Raw genomic sequence first — 15410 nt, forward strand, 5'->3', positions numbered from 1 at the left:
ATTAGCATAGCCAAAGCCAGCAAACTGGCGAAATCGGAAAGAGAATGGAGCATGACATAGATACTGGGAACGGTACTGTACAATTAACGGCATGCGAGGACTCCAAGCAATGTTGGGAAGATTGTCCGATAGAAAAATAGAATGGGACAGAAGTAGTAGCAAAAGAAGAGAAAGAAGGGGATATCAATGTGAGCATCATTATTCAAGATTAAAGCCACCATAATAAACACACAACGCCTTGCTAGCACCTTCCATGCAGTAATGCATCACCACTGACTTTTGACCCTCCTTGACAACCTTGGCCATCTGCTTGACGTCCGATGTCCTGGGGAGATACAGAACCATGTGTTCTGTAAACATGGAGTACTCTTTGTAGAGCTTCGCTAGTGAGTATGGCTCCATTGTACTCAGGTTGAACACCATGTCAGAGCGATACCCGGGGCCTATAACAGATCAGCTGGCTCCCAAGACACCTACAAGGTTGAAAAGAAATGTGGGCACATACCACCCCATGGCGGACTAGCAAACAAGACACTATACGGTGCTAGATCCTTCAGCTGATTCTTGATAATCTCAAAACAATCACCCTCAAACCAGGTGATCTTATCCGCCACGCCGTAAATCTTGGCGTTGTGTTTAGCGCACTGTAGGACAGCGGGATTCTTCTCGATAGCGTAGACGCGCTTCCATCTACCGGACAGAGCAAAAGCGATGGAGTTGCCGCCCGCGCCGGCGAATGCATCTACTAGGATGCTGCGTCCTGCGGGGGCGGACTGAGCCATGTGTTCTGCTATTTTGCTGCATTGATGAATTAGTTGCTTAGCTCCTGCTAGTGGAGAAGAGAACACGTACTTTGCCACAGGCTCCGGTGTTACACCAAACCAGGCATCATCTGTCAGCCAGACACCCTCATCGTACTTGGAGAAGATCTTGTAGCGTTGCGCCCAGTAGCTGTTCCGCAGTGTTAGTCGATTTCGGTTCCGCAGCGTATAGACGAGGGATGATGATATTACTTCTGAATATCCCACGGCACCTCGCCAAGATCATTATAATGGTGTACCTCTGGAGGAGGAACCTCCACGGTAGGGTCCCGAGCCATGATCGCAGTATAAATGAAAGTTGATCAAGGACTGAAGCTAAAGGCGGAGCGCAATCGCATCGCGACGATATCAGCCATTGCGATAAGCGATAACCGGTGTTTGCAATGTTTGCAGCGCCGGGCAGCTCTCCACGTTGCGCATCTGGCTTTCCTCCGCACTGCCCAATGCTCCCATCCTCTCTCCCCACAAACATATACCCCCCTCCCTCGCAGCAGACATGTTCGGGGCTCTGAATCGGTTTATTGGCTTGGATGCCGAGCCTACCCGACAGGCGCGGGCCCAAAGCACCAGCGACAACTCGTTTGGCTTCCAAGTCCTCCGCAACAAGGATGCGGAGCTCCCTCTGGAGCCGTGGTTCGATTTCATTGTCGGGATTAATGGGCGGTTAATAGTGAGTAGACTTGACTCCTCAGACAGAGCTGTCTCTATGCGCGGGCTGGACTAACTACCTTATCAGGAGGACCCCGACCCCAACCTCTTCGCTACGGAAGTGCGCAACTGCGCCGGATCCAGCGTGACCTTTGAAGTCTGGAGCGCCAAGGTACAAACACACCCAATAACCTCCTCTGTACTCGACTAATACTATCATGAAGGGCCAAAAAACACACACCGTCTCCATCCCCGTCCCCGCATCCAACCCCGATCTGGGTCTGGCGCTCCAACTGGCCCCCCTCTCCTCTACCCAAAACATCTGGCACGTCCTCTCGATCCCATCTCCACTCAGCCCCGCCTACCGCGCAGGTCTCCTTCCACACTCCGACTACATCATCGGCACTCCGAGCGGGACATTACGCGGGGAATCAGCGCTCGGGGAACTCGTCGAGGACCACTTGAACCGCACACTAGTCCTATGGGTATACAACAGCGAGTTTGACGTGGTGCGCGAGGTCGAGCTGGTGCCGACACGGGGTTGGGGAGGGGAAGGAGCGCTCGGTGCGGAATTGGGCTTCGGAGCACTACACCGGTTGCCGGTTGGGTTGGGCGAGGAAGTCGAGGGACCCGGTGAGGTCGTCTTCGAGACGCGGGATGACGGCTCATCCGCACCGGTAGTGGAAGCTCTGGGTCAGGGACCCCCGCCATCTGGGCATTTCCTCGTCCCGGCGAATATGACCTCTCCTCCGCCGTTGTCGGGACCTCCGAGAAATCTGGCGGCGTCACCCGCTAGTCACTCGTCTGCGGGTCGTCGGCATAAGACGCGTCATACCGGGTCAGCTGCGGCTGTGTCGTTTGATGACTACTTTGCGGAGGGCGAGCAGAAGAGCAAGGAGCAGGACTTTGCGCCGTCCCGCAGGGGAACGCCGCTACCGCCTCCGCCCAAGGCTGGGGTGCGGTCACCGCCTAGCTCGGGCAGTCCGGCGCCAGCGGCTGCCCAATAGACTAGGGCTAAGAGATCAATTGTGTACAGTAGTCATGAAGATCGGTTGTTATGATGGCTTAATAAATCCTGTTATGCATTGTTTCCCAGTAACTAGGCCACTATTGCACTGCTGCATCAGGAAAGCGATATCAAGTTGATTTCTCATTCCCAATTCCGATCAAGGCGTGACTTGGCAGCGTTCGTTTTGGCTATTCAGTCACGGTGATCCACTTGTAGTCTTGCAGATTGGCCATATAGCAAGGGTAACCCGATCAAACAGGCTCAGGCGTTATGCCAACACTTATGTGTGATCTACTGCCTCGAGCACATTGACCACAGCTTCATGGCCGGCCTGCCGTGCAATCTCCAAGGCGCTTTGGCGGTTTCTATCCACTTGAAACAGTTCCACCCCTGGAGTACTGGCCAAAATGGCCACAATGCTCGCATGGCCCATCTTCGCCGCAATCCCTAGCGGAGTATACCCCTCTCTATCGCGCTGGTTGAGCTGGATGTCCGGGCAAGCTACCAGCATCTTCACGACGCTTGTGCGCCCATTACAGGAGGCAATCCACAGAGGTGTCTGCTCTGTGCGAAGATTGTATACAGGGGCTGTGCCATTCACATCCACGCCGATGTCGATCGAGAATCTTACAATATCATCATGTTCTTTTGCCACGGCCGCAGACAGGGGTGCTGTACCATCAACATCCACACTATTGATATCCACTCGGCCAGTATTTACCAGAGCCTGGACGATGTGATAGTAGCCTTTCGATGCAGCTCTCCAGAGCGGCGTAGTACCTGTCGCGTTGGGGCATTCCACATCGACCCCATCAGTGCTTGCAAGGATGTTGACAATTTTAGTATGACCATTGTCCGCAGCGGCCCACAGTGGCGTTGTGCCGTTCTGATCCTTGCGATTGAGATCGACTTGGCCGGTGGAGATCAGGATCTGGACTACTTCCACGTGTCCCTTGAATGCCGCTATCCCAAGCGCTGTATCGCCATGCATGCGTGGGAAGTTCAGATCGATTCCTTTCGCATTAACCAGGATCCTGACGATGCCGCTGTGGCCACGGCTCGCAGCTGTCCACAGTGGTGTTACGCCTCGACGACCCCACCGGTTATGAGGGATCCGACGGGTAGAGACGAGCATTGCCACAATCTCCTCGCATCCTTCCTCGACTGCTAGCTGCAGGGGCGTTGTGCCAATATGGGCTCGTCGATTGACTTCTGTTTTCTCGTGTCCAATCAGTAGCCTGACTATCCTCTCGTTTCTCAGGCGGATGGCTGCTTGCAGCGGAGTGGCCGCTCGAAATCCGCTGTGGTTCGGGTTTAGACCCTTCATGGTAATCATAGCTTGAACTACATCTTCGTGGCCGTTAAATACCGCTGCCCCCAGGGCAGAAAGACCAGCTATGTTTAGATGGTTAATATCCACGCGACCTAAGCTCTCAAGGTATCTGACAATCTCTGTGTAGCCATTGGAGGCCGCAGCCCAGAATGGGGTTTCCCCACGAGCATCACCCATGTCTAGTTCAAGGCCAGGATATTGGAGAATTGACTCGACAACTTCCATGTGCCCATTAGCGGCTGCTAGCCATAAAGGGGTTTCCCTGTTTTTGTTGCCCATTGACACGGCATGAGAGCCTTTCTCCTCTAACCGCGCCTGTTCGTGAAGAAGATGAAATATTTTTGCATGGCCCTTGTTTGCGGCAGCCAGATGAAGGGCCGAGTCTCCGGATGGAGCCATGGCAAAGATATCGGTGTGCGGGCCCGACAGAAACATTGGGATTGCTTGCACAAAGTTGAGGAGCGTAGCGGCTATTAGGGGGGTATAGCCGTCGGAATCCCTCTGGTTCCGATTTACCCGGTCACAGCCAAGAAAGCATTCGGTCATTTTGACATCTCTCATGAGTATTGCAGATGTGAGAGGTGACTTTCCTGACGGACCTACCACATTAGGATCCACAACATCACTCTGCAACAGGGACTCAACAACAGTGATATGCCTCCCATTGATGGCCCAGAAGAGCGGGGAATGTCCGGAAAGATCGTCGGTATGGAGAGCACCATGGACAAGGAGCCAGTCAACAAGATGCAGACTCCCCCATTGGCAGGCATGGGATAGCGGCGTCTGGCCAAATGAGTCCGGTTTGTCATAGCCGTGCGCCTCCAATAGGTTTATCAGGAGCTTGTGTAGATTTGGCCTAGCGGGGTCAAGACTCCAAATATGCTCCTGCCACCATTCCACTGCATATTGGTAGAGGGCCCAAGGCACACTGTCAGTTGCCCTGGAGGCTTTCAGGTATTGCATTAGACTATGGCCAACATCCTTATCATTGCTCTTCTTCGATCTCAGCAGCTTCAATGCAAAGTTCTGGGATTGGCGACGAGCGGGAACCGTCGAGTTGACCACCGCTGCTGTCACTGAGCTGGAGCTAACTTTAGGTGCCTTCACTGTCGACAACTGCCTAGAGAACACATTATAATTCAGGTAGGTGACAATAATCTCTGCCATGGTTTGATTTGCACGATTCGCATCAAGACCTCCTCCGGTTTGGTCGAATAAATATGTTTTCACACTATGATGCACTACTCGAATACTCGAGCTTTCTTCATCCACAGTAAGCAGGCTCCCACAGCAGCTTAATGTTGCATGCATGTCATTCAATCTCCTCGCGGGGTCCCAAGATGTCTTCCAAGGAATCACACCAAGGGCTTCTGTCATTTCCTCTGTAGTCAGTGGCCTGCATGCGATCGCAACCAAATCCAGAATCTTGGATTGATACGTGGCACCGGAGACGCTTGATCTTCTCAATATCGTGGTGTATAATGCCGACAGATCTTTAGGCAGATTTGCAATGGCATCTCGCACATCAGCGTCTGTTCTCTCCAGACACAGGGCTTCTATCTGCAGAGACGCCCACAGAAACATTCCCTGGGCTCCTTGAGAAAGGCTATCCCGGATCTCGAGAATAAGGGCAGGGTTGTTTATTACAAGCTTTTCGGATTCGAGACATCTCACCAACTCGGCGTTAATGAAAGCATCGATGTCGGATTTGTTATCTTCCACGGAGAGAAACTGCCGGTTCGGAAGCTGATTTAGTTCCTGTAGAGAGCCAGCGGGCTCTGGCCTAACAGACACACACAATGACAGCTTGATAAATTTCTGGATCTCCAGTAAAGATGTCAGAATGACTTGTCGCGCTTCCGCATCGCAGTGCATCAAGCCATCAAGGATGAAAAAGGCCTCGAAATGCGTCGGAAGTAGATGCTTTAGCAAAGTCACAATATCGTCAACCTCAAGAGAACGCTTGTCTCCGAGAAAATCGCGTGCAGCATCGAAGTCATTTGCCGATTGCAATAGCTGTCGCACTAAGGACCCTATTACTGTTTTGGGAGCCAGACTTTGCGTCGAATCATGCTGGCAGAAGAAGTACGCCACTACTGCCTTCCTTCCTACATCCAAATTGAGGTCATCCACCATATTGGCGAGAACGACGGACTTCCCCGATCCCAGCTTGCCTATGCACACGAGTGTACGCGATCGTAGCCCTTGTGGATCTTGTGGGGCTTTGCAGTGCTTGTACACAGCCGAGGTCTCCAGAATAGTCGTAGTACCAAGCTTGCGTATCCGCTTCCAGTCCTGTTCATAGTCATACGTAGAACAAGCATCCATTACGCGCTGGCGCGCCCTCAGCTTTCTTGCGTACGATTGAGATTCGAAGCGTTTAGTGACTTGAGACCTGAACCATGAATTATCCTCAGCTTCTAGGGATAATTGCTGTACCATAAGTAAGTTCACTTCTTCTTTGATGGCGGTCGCCCAGAGTTCAAGGTCGGATTGGTAGCCTTTCAGAGAAGCCGTCAAAGTAGAAGCCCACTGGCCGAAGGCTGTCTTCCGACTCAGCTTCATGACATGATGACATAGCTGCACAACGGTGATGAAGTATTCCAGCATTGATGTTCCAAGCCGTTGGGATTTGGGATAGATAGCACCCATCAGTTGATAACGAGGTGCAGAGCGGCCCACGGCCATGAGCATGGACGATAATTGTTCAAAGTAGGTCGAGTACTTGACAATGGACTGAAGACCCTATCAGAGAGGCTTTCCACGGAACGTCATACATGCTACAGAATACTTACCAGAAGCGACATTCGTACCACAGCCCAGATGCCACAGGCTAGGAGGCTCTGCGAGGCGCCCAGGACAATGTCCCCAAGTGCAGCGAACTCCTGCACCGCCTGAAGAATGTTTGTTAGCCGCGACCCGAAACATCGTACTTGAAGGCCAGCCGATCGGTTAATCTCCGCAGTCAACTGCATCACGTCACGAATACTTGGTGGGATTCCAGCAGCCTGGTATGATCGCAGGGTGGCCTTTTCCCGCGATGAGCAGTCGGCTTGAAATTCGGAGATAGCCTGTCCCAGACGAACTTCGGGTTTCAGTCTCGCAGCTTTGGTGAGAGCGGTCGCCATCGTGGACCCGAGCTGCGAGAAGAGTGACGATACATAGACCACTCCAGCAGAGATGGACAGGCTATGGTGGGTTTAGAGAAGGATGGATGAAGATGGTGAGCCAGGAAGACACGCAAGGCTGTGGTGGTGGAGGAAGGAAGGCAGTGCTGGTGCCGCCACTAAAGATGGCCAATCACAGCAGATTTCAGCCGTCATCGTGGAATCGAAATACTATTAATTAGTACTAGTAGACGAGATTGAGAGATCTTTCGTCAAATTAAACCAGTCTTCTTGTCGATGAAGGATTGATGGACCATCGATGGGTAGTAGTACTATGTGAGAGTAAGTACTACTGGTCGAGGTGGATAACCCGATCGCGGAACCAGCCCTGATACTAATAATGCGCATCCTTCGATTGGCCAACCCACCGCTGCTCCAACCATCGCAGCCCTGATCCTGTATAAGCCAGTAATTGGGCTCTCCTGGGAAGATAGTCGTGAACTGGACAAAGAAAATACCCATCAGGTACCAAGATCTGACCCATCCCAAAGCAGGAACCACACCAGGATTCCCACCAGTCAAGCTTAGTGCTGACACGCTCTTCCTTTGAGTTAATTTGACCGCCTCTGGTTCATGCATATAAGTAGCTCAGCTGTCATTGTCGCTGACACTTTCCGGAACCACCGTTGTGTCTCACTATTTGCATTCTCCTTCCCCCTGCAGCTCCCTAACGCCGTCAGCCCGGTCGGCAATGGCGGAGATGAGGCTGCGCACCGCCCTGGCCATCTTGGCCGGAATCTATCTCCTCTACAAACTTCTCTCCTTTATCCGCTTCTACATTATCGGTCGTCGCAGCGGATATCCCTTAGTCGTGACCCCTTTGTTCACGCGCCACTCGCTCTGGCAGATCGTGGGTCCGACCTTTCAAGTACAGCTGAAGCGCTATTTTCCCACATGGCTCTACGAACATCTGGACATCCACATCCACGGCTGGGAGTTTCGTCACAAGAATGCTATGCATCGTCGTTATGGCAAGATTTTTGTTATTGTCTCGCCTGATGAGTGCTCACTATGGTAGTCCATCGTTCCCTTGTACATTTGTTTTGACATCGTTCTGACTCCCATATAGGATCGCCGACCCGACCGTAGGCGCAACCGTCTTGCAGCGACGCAAGGATTTCGACCAGCCCGAAGTCGTAGCCAAATTCATGGGCTTTTTCGGACCAACCTTGATTCAATCCAATGGTGAAGACTGGAAACGCCAGAGGCGCATTATCGCTCCCCAGCTCAATGAAGCCATCATGGGTGAGGTGTGGGAAGAGGCCTGTCGCCAGGCCCGTGCTATGCTTGAGTATCTCCTGCAGCATCCTGGCGGCGAGACATTGACCGGGCTTCGCAGTATCGCCATCAACGTTCTCGGCCAGGCTGGGTACGGACAGAACCAGCCATGGTCACCTGACTTTGTCGAGACTCTGGGGCAGGATTGGCAGGACGCCAGAGTCTCGTACTTCAAGACGATTGCTATGGTCACGGACCGGTTCGTGGAGGCGGTCTTAATCCCAAACTCGCTGAAAGTGATGCCATTCATGCCCGAGTCGATTCGTCAACTGGGTCGCCAGATGTTAAAGGTGCCGGAATATGTCAGAGAGATTTTGGGCGAGGAGCGCAACACTAAATCGAGTGAGGTGTCTAAGAAGCGCCACAATCTGCTAGATATGCTGGTGCGATATGCGCAACATGGAACGGAGAGCTCTGCGAAGCTGTTTCTGTCAGAGGCAGAAATCAGCGGCAATCTCTTCCTCTTTACCGCCGCTGGCTTCGACACGACAGCCAACACAATGGGATATGCTGTGATGTTCCTCGCGCAGTATCCCCAGTGGCAGGACTGGGTGCGGGAGGAGTTGTCTCAGTTGGACGCCGATGTTTCGTCTTGGGGATACGATGTGTTTGCTCAATGCCCACGAATGCTGGCTGTCATGGTATGTGATTCAATATAGAGCAGTAAGGAATATCTGCTAACCCTGTCAGTATGAAACCCTCCGTCTCTTCACACCTGTTCTCCACTCCACACGCTGCGTGGTAACGACGCAGCAGATCGCCGATGCGGACGGCACACACGTGCTGACGCCCCCGATGGACGTGTTCATCTCGCAGCAAAGCATCCACCGGGACCCAAATGTCTGGGGAGCGGACGTGGATGAGTTCCGGCCCACGCGGTGGATCGACGACGCCGGTCAAGTGGTGACTCCGGCGAAGGGCACGTTCATTCCATGGTCGGGAGGGCCCAGAATATGTCCGGGCATGAAGATGTCGGAGGTGGAATTTGTGGGGACGATGGCGACGCTGTTCCGGCACGCGCGGTGCGAGCCGATGCAGAAAGGAAAACTGCAGCAGCAGATGGAGGACTCGATATCAAAGTTGACGCTGCAGGTGAGGGAGCTCCGGGAGGTGCAGTTGCGGTGGGTGCCAGCCTGATTATCTTGACAAATGAATATGTCGATATCCACCAGTAAGCCAATCCATCACAAACAATTAATCATACCCTAAACGAATAAGATCGATAAGATAGCAAATCACCCACCATTTCATCCTCTTCACGGGTTCGGCACTCTACTCCTCTATGGGTATTGGCCAATCATACGCCCGAGCATCCCGAATACTCGCAAACTCCCCCTCAAAACATACTAGTCTCTTTGACTCTCTCCTCTCTCTCCTCTCCCATCTTCGTCCACCATCACCACCGTAAGCTCAATTTGGTGCACCGGTCCTAACAAGACCCTGATCAACCACTGATAAATTTCCGATGTCTGTAGCTTAGACTACTTCCACCAACCATCCAGACCAACTAGTAGAGAAACACCATAGGATAAATATCAGCCCATCTTCCCCCTCAACTACACCCATCCAACCCCATCGACAGCATCAACCCACACACACACATAACCAGAATGTCCCCTCCCCACCTCCCAACCACACTCACATCCCTCCTCACCACCCTCCTCCTCCTCACCTCCTTCTCCCTAACAACCTACACCCTAACGACCTACCTCCACCTCGCGCACACCGCAACATCCCTCGTGCCCAAGGTCATCATCCACGACACCGCCATCATCGCCACAACATCCTACCATATCTTCACGACGATCCTGACCTGCCTCACATTCATCACGATCTACTTCCTCTTCCCTAAATTCTTCACAAAGTCAAACAGCAGCAACAGCAGCAACCCCTCATGGATCCAAAAGGCACTTACATCCCTCGCAACCCTCCTTCTCACGACAAGTCTCCTCGCCTTCACGGTCATCCTGGCTACCAGAAAGATGTCCTTTGGGGACGTGGGCCCGCGTGTTACTGTCTATTTAGATGAGAGTCTGGGCGAGGAGAGTCTGGTTTATAGGGATGATGGGAGGGGGGTTGCCGGGTTGGTGGTCGGGTGGGTTGGTTGGATTGGAGCAGCGGTTTTGTAAGTTGAATTCTGAGATTTGGATGGGTTTGTTGGGTTGTTGGCTAATTTTGTTACTCTAGGTGTGGGTTGATGATGGTTGGAGGGAAGAAGGAAGAGAAGAAAGGAGATGAGATGTGGGTGGAGAAGGGGGAGGTGGAGGAGAGTAGTAGGGCGGAGAGTGTGTAGGTGTGTTTGGTGGATATTAGGGATTTTGATGGATCAGGTTGTGTGGGTGTGGTATGATACTTTAATGAGGTGATGGGTTATGAGTGATGTTAGTATATGTCTAGTATGATAGTATCAGAATATATTATGTCGATCAATATACTACCACTAGTATACTACTTGGTTGTTTCTTGGCATATTGTTCGGTTATAGCAGTAGTACTGGTTCAGTACTGAATTGAGAACATCTGATGGTACTAGACTCGGTTTGAATAATCACACATAAGTAATACCCACTTTGATATGAAATAGGGAACAATGAACGTAATCCAGTGTTAACAGTGCTTTACCTTACTCTGTCTCCTGAAACTGCATAGTAAACGCTCATTCGTCTACTTAAAGTACATATGCAAGAACTAGATCAAATCAACCCATTCTAAAACACTGACACAGAGGCCAATTTAATGACCCTTGCTCACCACCTCCTCCAACTTCTTCCGCACATCTCCGATCTTCTCCTCCATCATGGCCCGCGCCATACCGCTGTGCGCAATCCCCGTGTACCACAGGTGCTCAGCCTTCTCGCGCACCTGCAGATGCGTGTCCGCCACAGCCGGAACCTGCTTCTCGTACTCCCAGACCAGATCCGACACGTTGCGCATGGTCACGGGCAGCAGGGTCCAGGCAGCCACGGTACCGAAGGCCAGCGGGGACGCCGTGCGCAGGAGGATACCGCGGTTCCGCGACACGATGGAACCGGCCATGGCAGCCACAACGACGTAGACTCCACCGGGGAGCAGACGTTCACCGGACTCGGGCGACGGGGCCAGGGAGGCGACGGTGTTGGTGAAGGCGTTCTCGATGTGCAGGGCACGCGACAGGAAGTTGTTGAACTTAGTCTCGACGGCCAGGGAGTTCTCGTACAGGAAGAGACGGGCCTGACGGACCTGAGCGGTCAGGATGTCGGTGGGCGTAGGGGAAGAGGGAGAGGAGAAGGGAGTGGACACCGGAGCTGCCGGGGTGGTGGTGGTCGGGGCCGGAGAGACGACGGGCTTGGAGACGGCCGGGATCTCGGTCGGGAAGTCATCGTAGATGGGTTTTTTCTGAACGTGATATCAAGTCAGAAGCGGATTCGAGCGAAAGCAAGCAGGGATATTCCAAGCACGTACAGCATCGCGAGGCTCCTCTGCAAAAGCCGTCTGCCGGGGGTAGAGGGCGATACCGCCAGCCAGAAGGGTGGCCGCGATGGGGGCCACAGCCCGCTGGAAGGAGTTAGCGGAAACTTCTTCAAGTTGCAGACGGAAGAAACAGGAGCTGAGGGATTTACCTGCTTCAGCATTGGCCGGAAAGACATGATGGGGGAGGCCAATGGAGGGAAGAAGTGAGGGAGGGAGGTGGAAGAGAGAGAGGCTAAGTTGGAGGTTCAAGATGGAATGACGGCCTGAGGTCGGCCGCCAAGCCTTTTTTTTTCGTGAGTTTGGCGGCTTTGCGGCTCGAGCCTCCGTCATCGTCCGCTTCTCTTTCTCTCCTTCCTCTTTCTCTTAACTTTCCCCTCACTCTCCTTTTAACCTTCCACCACCGTCTCGTGTGGTTTAATTTCTACCGTTATTTATTCTACTCATGGTATAATCTCCATGTCGACTTCCTTTCCCGTTGCCTCCCCCTGAACGCCATCATGGGAGCTCCTCTGCTGCTCCCACTCCGGCGTCGGCCGTGGACTTGCAGGACCTGTCTGCTGCAGGCCCGTCGCTCGCTCGAGACGGCCGCCTCGCCGGCGACTCATCGCACAGCCTTCGATTACCTTCCGAGTAAGAACGATGCCCAAAAGAAGTCCGATGACGACACCCTGCGCTGCGTCTTCGACTCGCAGCCGTTCTGGCGCGAATTTAGCCAGCGCAGTGCTGCCCACCTCAAACCTACCGGTCTAGTCCAAAATCAGTACCTGACCAGTCCCGATGGTTTCCGCGTCTTTGCGACCACCACCCTGCAGAAGTGCCAGGCTATCGTGGCCAAGGTGCTGGCCGGTACAACGCTGGAGGATTACCGGAGTATGGCCCGCGATCTCGACCGCCTCAGCGACTTGCTGTGTCGAGTCATCGACCTATCGGACTTCATCCGAGTCATCCATCCCGATCCGCGCGTGCAGGAGGCCGCGACGCAGGCGTACGCCCTCATGTTCGAGTACATGAACGTCTTGAATACGACTACCGGCCTCAACGACCAGCTGAAGAAGGCCGCCGCCAATCCCGAGGTTACGGCCCGTTGGTCCGACGAGGAGAAGATCGTCGCCCAGATCCTCATCAAGGACTTTTCCAACTCGGCCATCCACATGCCCCCGCATGCGCGACAGCGTTTCGTCAACCTGTCCAATGATATCAGCCAACTGGGAAATACTTTTGTCAACGCCGCCGAGCCGGCCAAGTCGCACGTGACCGTGAGCGCCAACAGCCTGCGCGGCCTCGACCCCATCCTCGTGCAGCAGATCAAGCGGTGGAACCGGACAGCCTCCGTGCCCAGCATGGGCCTGATTCCGCGCCTGGCGCTGCGGTCCGTCCACGACGAGGGCGTGCGGCGGGAGGTCTACTTGGCTACACGCACGTCGAGCGCCCGCCAGATCCAGCGGCTCGAGCAGCTGTTGGCCAAGCGCGCCGAGCTGGCACAACTTTCGGGCTACGACAGCTTCGCTCACATGACGCTGAGCGACAAGATGGCTAAGACTCCTGAGGCAGTGTCTAACTTTTTGACCTCGCTGGTGGGCAGTAACCGACCCTACGTGCAGGAGGAGCTGGCGCAGCTGCAGAGCATGAAGGGATCCGCTGGTCGGTTGCAACCATGGGATCACGCCTACTATGTCCATCAACGGGTACTGCAGTACTCGCAGTCGCGCCGGTCGCGGGAGCTCAGTGCGGTGCCCGAGTTCTTCTCCCTGGGCACGGTCATGCAGGGACTCTCTCGGCTGTTCGATCGACTCTACGGCGTTCGGCTGGTGCCCCAGGAAACGGCTGCCGGGGAGACCTGGAACTCGGATGTGCGCCGATTGGACGTGGTCGATGAGGCGGACCGCCACATTGCTGTCATCTACTGTGACCTGTTCTCCCGCCCCAACAAGCACCCGAACCCGGCCCACTACACGCTGCGGTGTGCACGTGAGATCTCCGCGGAGGAGGTGGCCGAGTGCGCCACGACGATGGATGCTTCCGCCCACCCCAACGATGGCATGGCCACGGCCGTTGACCGCGACGCCAAGACGCTCCGCCAGCTGCCGACGATCGCGCTGGTGTGCGACTTCCCGGAGCCGCCTGCCACAGGAACGGGCCGCCCGTCCCTGCTCAGCGAGCACAGCGTGCGTACCCTGTTCCACGAAATGGGACACGCGCTGCACTCGATCTTGGGACAGACGCGGCTGCAGTCCATCTCGGGAACGAGATGCGCGACCGACTTTGCCGAGCTGCCTTCAGTGCTGATGGAACGGTTCGCGACCGCTCCCGAAGTGCTGGCACTATACGCCCGTCACTGGGAGACGGATGCTCCTCTATCGGAGAGCATGATGCAGCATATGGAGAAGGACCGCACTGCGCACGGGTCAATCTACGGCGCGATGGAGAACGAGTCGCAGATCCTGATGGCGCTGGTCGACCAGGCATACCACTCCCTCCCTGCCGGCCAGGCCGCCTCCATCGACAGCACGGCAGTCTTCCACCAGGTCTCTGCCGAGCACTGCACCCTTCCCGATCCGACCGATACTAAGCCCCCGACCTCGTGGCAGGGCTTCTTCGGTCACCTGCACGGCTACGGCGCCACCTACTACAGTTACATCTTCGACCGGGCGATCGCCAACAAGCTGTGGGAGGACGTGTTCCAGCAGGGCAAGGCGGCGGTGGATCGCCGGGCCGGAGAGCGGTACAAGAATGAAGTGCTGCGCTGGGGCGGTGGCCGCAACGGCTGGAACTGCGTGGCGGGCGTGCTGGGCAGCGCCCATCCCGCCAACGCTGATGGCCGACTTGTTGAAGGCGGCGACGAAGCTATGCGGGAGGTGGGTCGCTGGGGATTGGGACGCGATGGTGTCTCTGAGTAATTTCATTGGTCATGTGTATGTATACTATTCAGATACAAGTGACATAGGCAATAGATATCCCTGTAATGTTATTTCAGCAATGATCAACCTAGTTTATCTTCACCGCACTACACAATACACACAACGGTATGCCACGCGAGCCCAGCCTACAATATGCCGGTAACTATGCCGCCGTGGCACAAATGCAGCGCCAGTACGACCTTGATCTCGCACCGTTAATGCTTTCTGCATGTGAGATGCATCCTCTGCCTACCTGCACCTGCATCCCCAGTTAATGAAAGAGGGGGAGGCGGGATGAAACCTACCAAGACAAACTGCAGCATGCCAGCCCCTGCGATTGGCGGGATAGAAAGCAAGGTGGTGCTGCTGACTTTCTATTAGGGTATATGATAAACCCGGTTTTGCCCTTGATTTAGGCATCTGTTCTCTATCCCTGTCGGGAGATCAACCAGTCTAGACTCTTATTTAACTCCCTTCTAGTCTAACCCTAGCCACTGAGAATACTGTAGTGCTGCTATGCTAATATTGGCGACTATCACGAGGTAAAATGAAATAATCAGTTAGTAGACCCTTGATGCTTGGCTTGGCTAGGAATACGTACGTACATGATTGCTTTGTTTGCTTGGTGGCTGACCTGAATGACTAGGTCTGACTCCTTGGATGAAATCTCAACTAACTACTACTACTACCATATTATCTTTCTTTATCCCTTGACAACTTCTTTCTTCTTTCTTCCTTCCTTCTTTCTTTCTTTCTCTCTCTACTTCGTACCCTCACCATACCACATACATAGCCATTCTCTACACTA

The 15410-nt window shown here is 53.9% G+C and overlaps 7 protein-coding genes across 7 annotated transcripts; 4 read left to right on the plus strand and 3 right to left on the minus strand.

Moving 5' to 3' along the window:
* Window positions 1–198: 198 nt before the first annotated feature.
* On the minus strand, window positions 199–1099 carry AKAW2_80498A (RNA methyltransferase; the record flags this gene model as incomplete). Its single annotated transcript, XM_041681525.1, has 3 exons — window positions 199–443; window positions 506–951; window positions 1014–1099. The coding sequence occupies 3 exons, from the start codon at window positions 1097–1099 to the stop codon at window positions 199–201; spliced, it is 777 nt and encodes a 258-aa protein (XP_041548459.1).
* A 218-nt stretch (window positions 1100–1317) lies between these two features.
* AKAW2_80499S (putative Golgi reassembly stacking protein) lies at window positions 1318–2476 on the plus strand (the record flags this gene model as incomplete). Its single annotated transcript, XM_041681526.1, has 3 exons — window positions 1318–1491; window positions 1558–1641; window positions 1694–2476. 3 exons carry the CDS (start codon window positions 1318–1320, stop codon window positions 2474–2476), a joined length of 1041 nt encoding a protein of 346 aa, XP_041548460.1.
* A 282-nt stretch (window positions 2477–2758) lies between these two features.
* Window positions 2759–6939, minus strand: AKAW2_80500A (NACHT domain protein; the record flags this gene model as incomplete). The annotated part of the gene is made up of 2 exons (XM_041681527.1): window positions 2759–6547; window positions 6607–6939. The coding sequence occupies 2 exons, from the start codon at window positions 6937–6939 to the stop codon at window positions 2759–2761; spliced, it is 4122 nt and encodes a 1373-aa protein (XP_041548461.1).
* Window positions 6940–7669: 730 nt separating this feature from the next.
* On the plus strand, window positions 7670–9393 carry AKAW2_80501S (cytochrome P450; the record flags this gene model as incomplete). The annotated part of the gene is made up of 3 exons (XM_041681528.1): window positions 7670–7992; window positions 8048–8897; window positions 8947–9393. 3 exons carry the CDS (start codon window positions 7670–7672, stop codon window positions 9391–9393), a joined length of 1620 nt encoding a protein of 539 aa, XP_041548462.1.
* Window positions 9394–9866: 473 nt separating this feature from the next.
* AKAW2_80502S (uncharacterized protein) lies at window positions 9867–10549 on the plus strand (the record flags this gene model as incomplete). Its single annotated transcript, XM_041681529.1, has 2 exons — window positions 9867–10381; window positions 10444–10549. The coding sequence occupies 2 exons, from the start codon at window positions 9867–9869 to the stop codon at window positions 10547–10549; spliced, it is 621 nt and encodes a 206-aa protein (XP_041548463.1).
* Window positions 10550–10988: 439 nt separating this feature from the next.
* AKAW2_80503A (MICOS complex subunit MIC26/MIC27) lies at window positions 10989–11881 on the minus strand (the record flags this gene model as incomplete). The annotated part of the gene is made up of 3 exons (XM_041681530.1): window positions 10989–11630; window positions 11697–11789; window positions 11855–11881. The coding sequence occupies 3 exons, from the start codon at window positions 11879–11881 to the stop codon at window positions 10989–10991; spliced, it is 762 nt and encodes a 253-aa protein (XP_041548464.1).
* A 321-nt stretch (window positions 11882–12202) lies between these two features.
* Window positions 12203–14602, plus strand: OCT1 (mitochondrial intermediate peptidase; the record flags this gene model as incomplete). The annotated part of the gene is made up of 1 exon (XM_041681531.1): window positions 12203–14602. The coding sequence occupies one exon, from the start codon at window positions 12203–12205 to the stop codon at window positions 14600–14602; it is 2400 nt and encodes a 799-aa protein (XP_041548465.1).
* Between the last annotated feature and the right edge of the window lie 808 nt (window positions 14603–15410).

The sequence above is a fragment of the Aspergillus luchuensis genome, chromosome 8, assembly GCF_016861625.1.
Source record: "Aspergillus luchuensis IFO 4308 DNA, chromosome 8, nearly complete sequence".
NCBI classification, from domain to species: domain Eukaryota; kingdom Fungi; phylum Ascomycota; class Eurotiomycetes; order Eurotiales; family Aspergillaceae; genus Aspergillus; species Aspergillus luchuensis.